This window comes from Myotis brandtii, unplaced genomic scaffold (assembly GCF_000412655.1).
Source record: "Myotis brandtii unplaced genomic scaffold, ASM41265v1 scaffold1763, whole genome shotgun sequence".
Classification (NCBI taxonomy): domain Eukaryota; kingdom Metazoa; phylum Chordata; class Mammalia; order Chiroptera; family Vespertilionidae; genus Myotis; species Myotis brandtii.
This window is the reverse complement of record NW_005356530.1, coordinates 30,917-33,510: the sequence shown is the minus strand read 5'-3', so window position 1 is coordinate 33,510 and position 2,594 is coordinate 30,917. Positions and strand designations below refer to the sequence as shown.

At 53.9% G+C, this 2,594-nt stretch overlaps 1 protein-coding gene across 1 annotated transcript in view; it reads left to right on the top strand.

The window, feature by feature from the left end:
- SSC5D (scavenger receptor cysteine rich family, 5 domains) overlaps positions 1-2,295 on the top strand; it is a gene marked incomplete at its 5' end in the record, with an annotated part of 16,421 nt that extends 14,126 nt beyond the window's left edge. Inside the window, 2 exons of the mRNA XM_014537327.1 lie at positions 7-723; positions 2,096-2,295. Coding sequence (XP_014392813.1) covers positions 7-723; positions 2,096-2,295 — 917 coding nt within the window. The remainder of the gene's footprint in view (positions 1-6; positions 724-2,095) is intronic.
- Between the last annotated feature and the right edge of the window lie 299 nt (positions 2,296-2,594).

The window sequence follows — 2,594 nt, the reverse complement described above, 5'->3', positions numbered from 1 at the left end:
CCCCTCACCCCACCACGACCCCTCACCCCATCACGATCCCTCACCCCACCACAACCCCGCAACCAGCCACAGCTGCTCACCCAGCCACAACCCCTTTCCCCTCCACGACCCCTCACCTCCCCACGACCTCTCACCCCACCACAACCTCTCAACCCATATCGACCCCTAATCCCATCACAATCCCTTACCCTGTCACTGCCCCTCACCCCACCACGACCCCTCACCCTACGACCACTACTCACCCCGCCTTGGCTCCTGGCCCTACCTCAGCCCCTGTGGTCACCACTAAGTCCCTTTTAACTTCCTCGGAAACAGAACTCCCCTCCCCCACTCCCGCACTGACAGCCAAGCCCAGCCTGCACCCCCAGTGGACCTTCATGGGGGCCCCTCATCCCTCCCCTTCCCATGTGTCCAGCCTAGAGCCCTCTCCAGACCCAGAGTCCAACCCCTCCAGCCCCTCTCCAGCCCCAAGCATGGACGCCCCATGCACGGAGGACTTCAAGCCATCCAGCAGCCAGAGCCACGGACTGACCCCTCCACCTCCTCAGACCCCGCACGCAGCCCCTGACCCCACTGTGAGGCCGGACCTCCGCCTGCCCCCCATGGCCCACCCCTTAGAGCAACCTCCTCCTGACCATCTCACCCCGGGGCCAATCCCCGGCCAGAGCCCAGGCCCCCTTGGCCCCTGCGTGGCCCCGGTGCCACCTGTCAGGGGTGATGATGGTGATGGAGATGATCATGGTGGTGGAGGTGATGATGGAGATGAAGATGATGGTGGTGATGGTGGTGATGATGGTGATGGAGATGATCATGGTGGTGGAGGTGATGATGGAGATGAAGATGATGGTGGTGATGGTGGTGATGATGGTGATGGAGATGATCATGGTGGTGGAGGTGATGATGGAGATGAAGATGATGGTGGTGATGGTGGTGATGATGGTGATGGAGATGATCATGGTGGTGGAGGTGATGATGGAGATGAAGATGATGGTGGTGATGGTGGTGATGATGGTGATGGAGATGATCATGGTGGTGGAGGTGATGATGGAGATGAAGATGATGGTGGTGATGGTGGTGATGATGGTGATGGAGATGATCATGGTGGTGGAGGTGATGATGGAGATGAAGATGATGGTGGTGATGGTGGTGATGATGGTGATGGAGATGATCATGGTGGTGGAGGTGATGATGGAGATGAAGATGATGGTGGTGATGGTGGTGATGATGGTGATGGAGATGATCATGGTGGTGGAGGTGATGATGGAGATGAAGATGATGGTGGTGATGGTGGTGATGATGGTGATGGAGATGATCATGGTGGTGGAGGTGATGATGGAGATGAAGATGATGGTGGTGATGGTGGTGATGATGGTGATGGAGATGATCATGGTGGTGGAGGTGATGATGGAGATGAAGATGGTGGTGATGGTGGTGATGATGGTGATGGAGATGATCATGGTGGTGGAGGTGATGATGGAGATGAAGATGATGGTGGTGATGGTGGTGATGATGGTGATGGAGATGATCATGGTGGTGGAGGTGATGATGGAGATGAAGATGATGGTGGTGATGGTGGTGATGATGGTGATGGAGATGATCATGGTGGTGGAGGTGATGATGGAGATGAAGATGATGGTGGTGATGGTGGTGATGATGGTGATGGAGATGATCATGGTGGTGGAGGTGATGATGGAGATGAAGATGATGGTGGTGATGGTGGTGATGATGGTGATGGAGATGATCATGGTGGTGGAGGTGATGATGGAGATGAAGATGATGGTGGTGATGGTGGTGATGATGGTGATGGAGATGATCATGGTGGTGGAGGTGATGATGGAGATGAAGATGATGGTGGTGATGGTGGTGATGATGGTGATGGAGATGATCATGGTGGTGGAGGTGATGATGGAGATGAAGATGATGGTGGTGATGGTGGTGATGATGGTGATGGAGATGATCATGGTGGTGGAGGTGATGATGGAGATGAAGATGATGGTGGTGATGATGGTGATGAAGATGATCATGGTGGTGATGGTGATGATTGCTGATGGTGATGAAGATGATTATCATGGTGATGATGGTGGCGATGATGGAGATGATGATGACAATGATGACCGTGGTGATGGTGTTGATGGTGGTGGAGATGATTGTAGGGGTGACGATGGTGGTGATGGTGACGATGATGATCATGGTGATGGTGTTGATGGTGTGGAGATGATTGTAGGGGTGACGATGGTGGTGATGGCGACGATGGTGGTGATGATCCTGGGGATGGTGTTGATGGTGTGGAGATGATTGTAGTGGTGATGATGGTGGTGATGGTGATCATGGTGATGGTGATGATGGTGTGGAGATGATTGTAGTGGTGACGATGGTGGTGATGGCGACGATGATGACCATGGGGATGGTGGTGACGATGGTGGCGATGACGGTCTTGAAGATGATCATGATGGCGATGGCCATGATGATAACAGTGATGTTGATGGAGGCGGTCATGACGTGATAACAGTGCTGACGAAGCCCCCGAGGGCAGACATCCTCGTCTTGTTTACGGATGTAAACAAGAGAGCCGGCCACAGCCTGCACACCCGGTG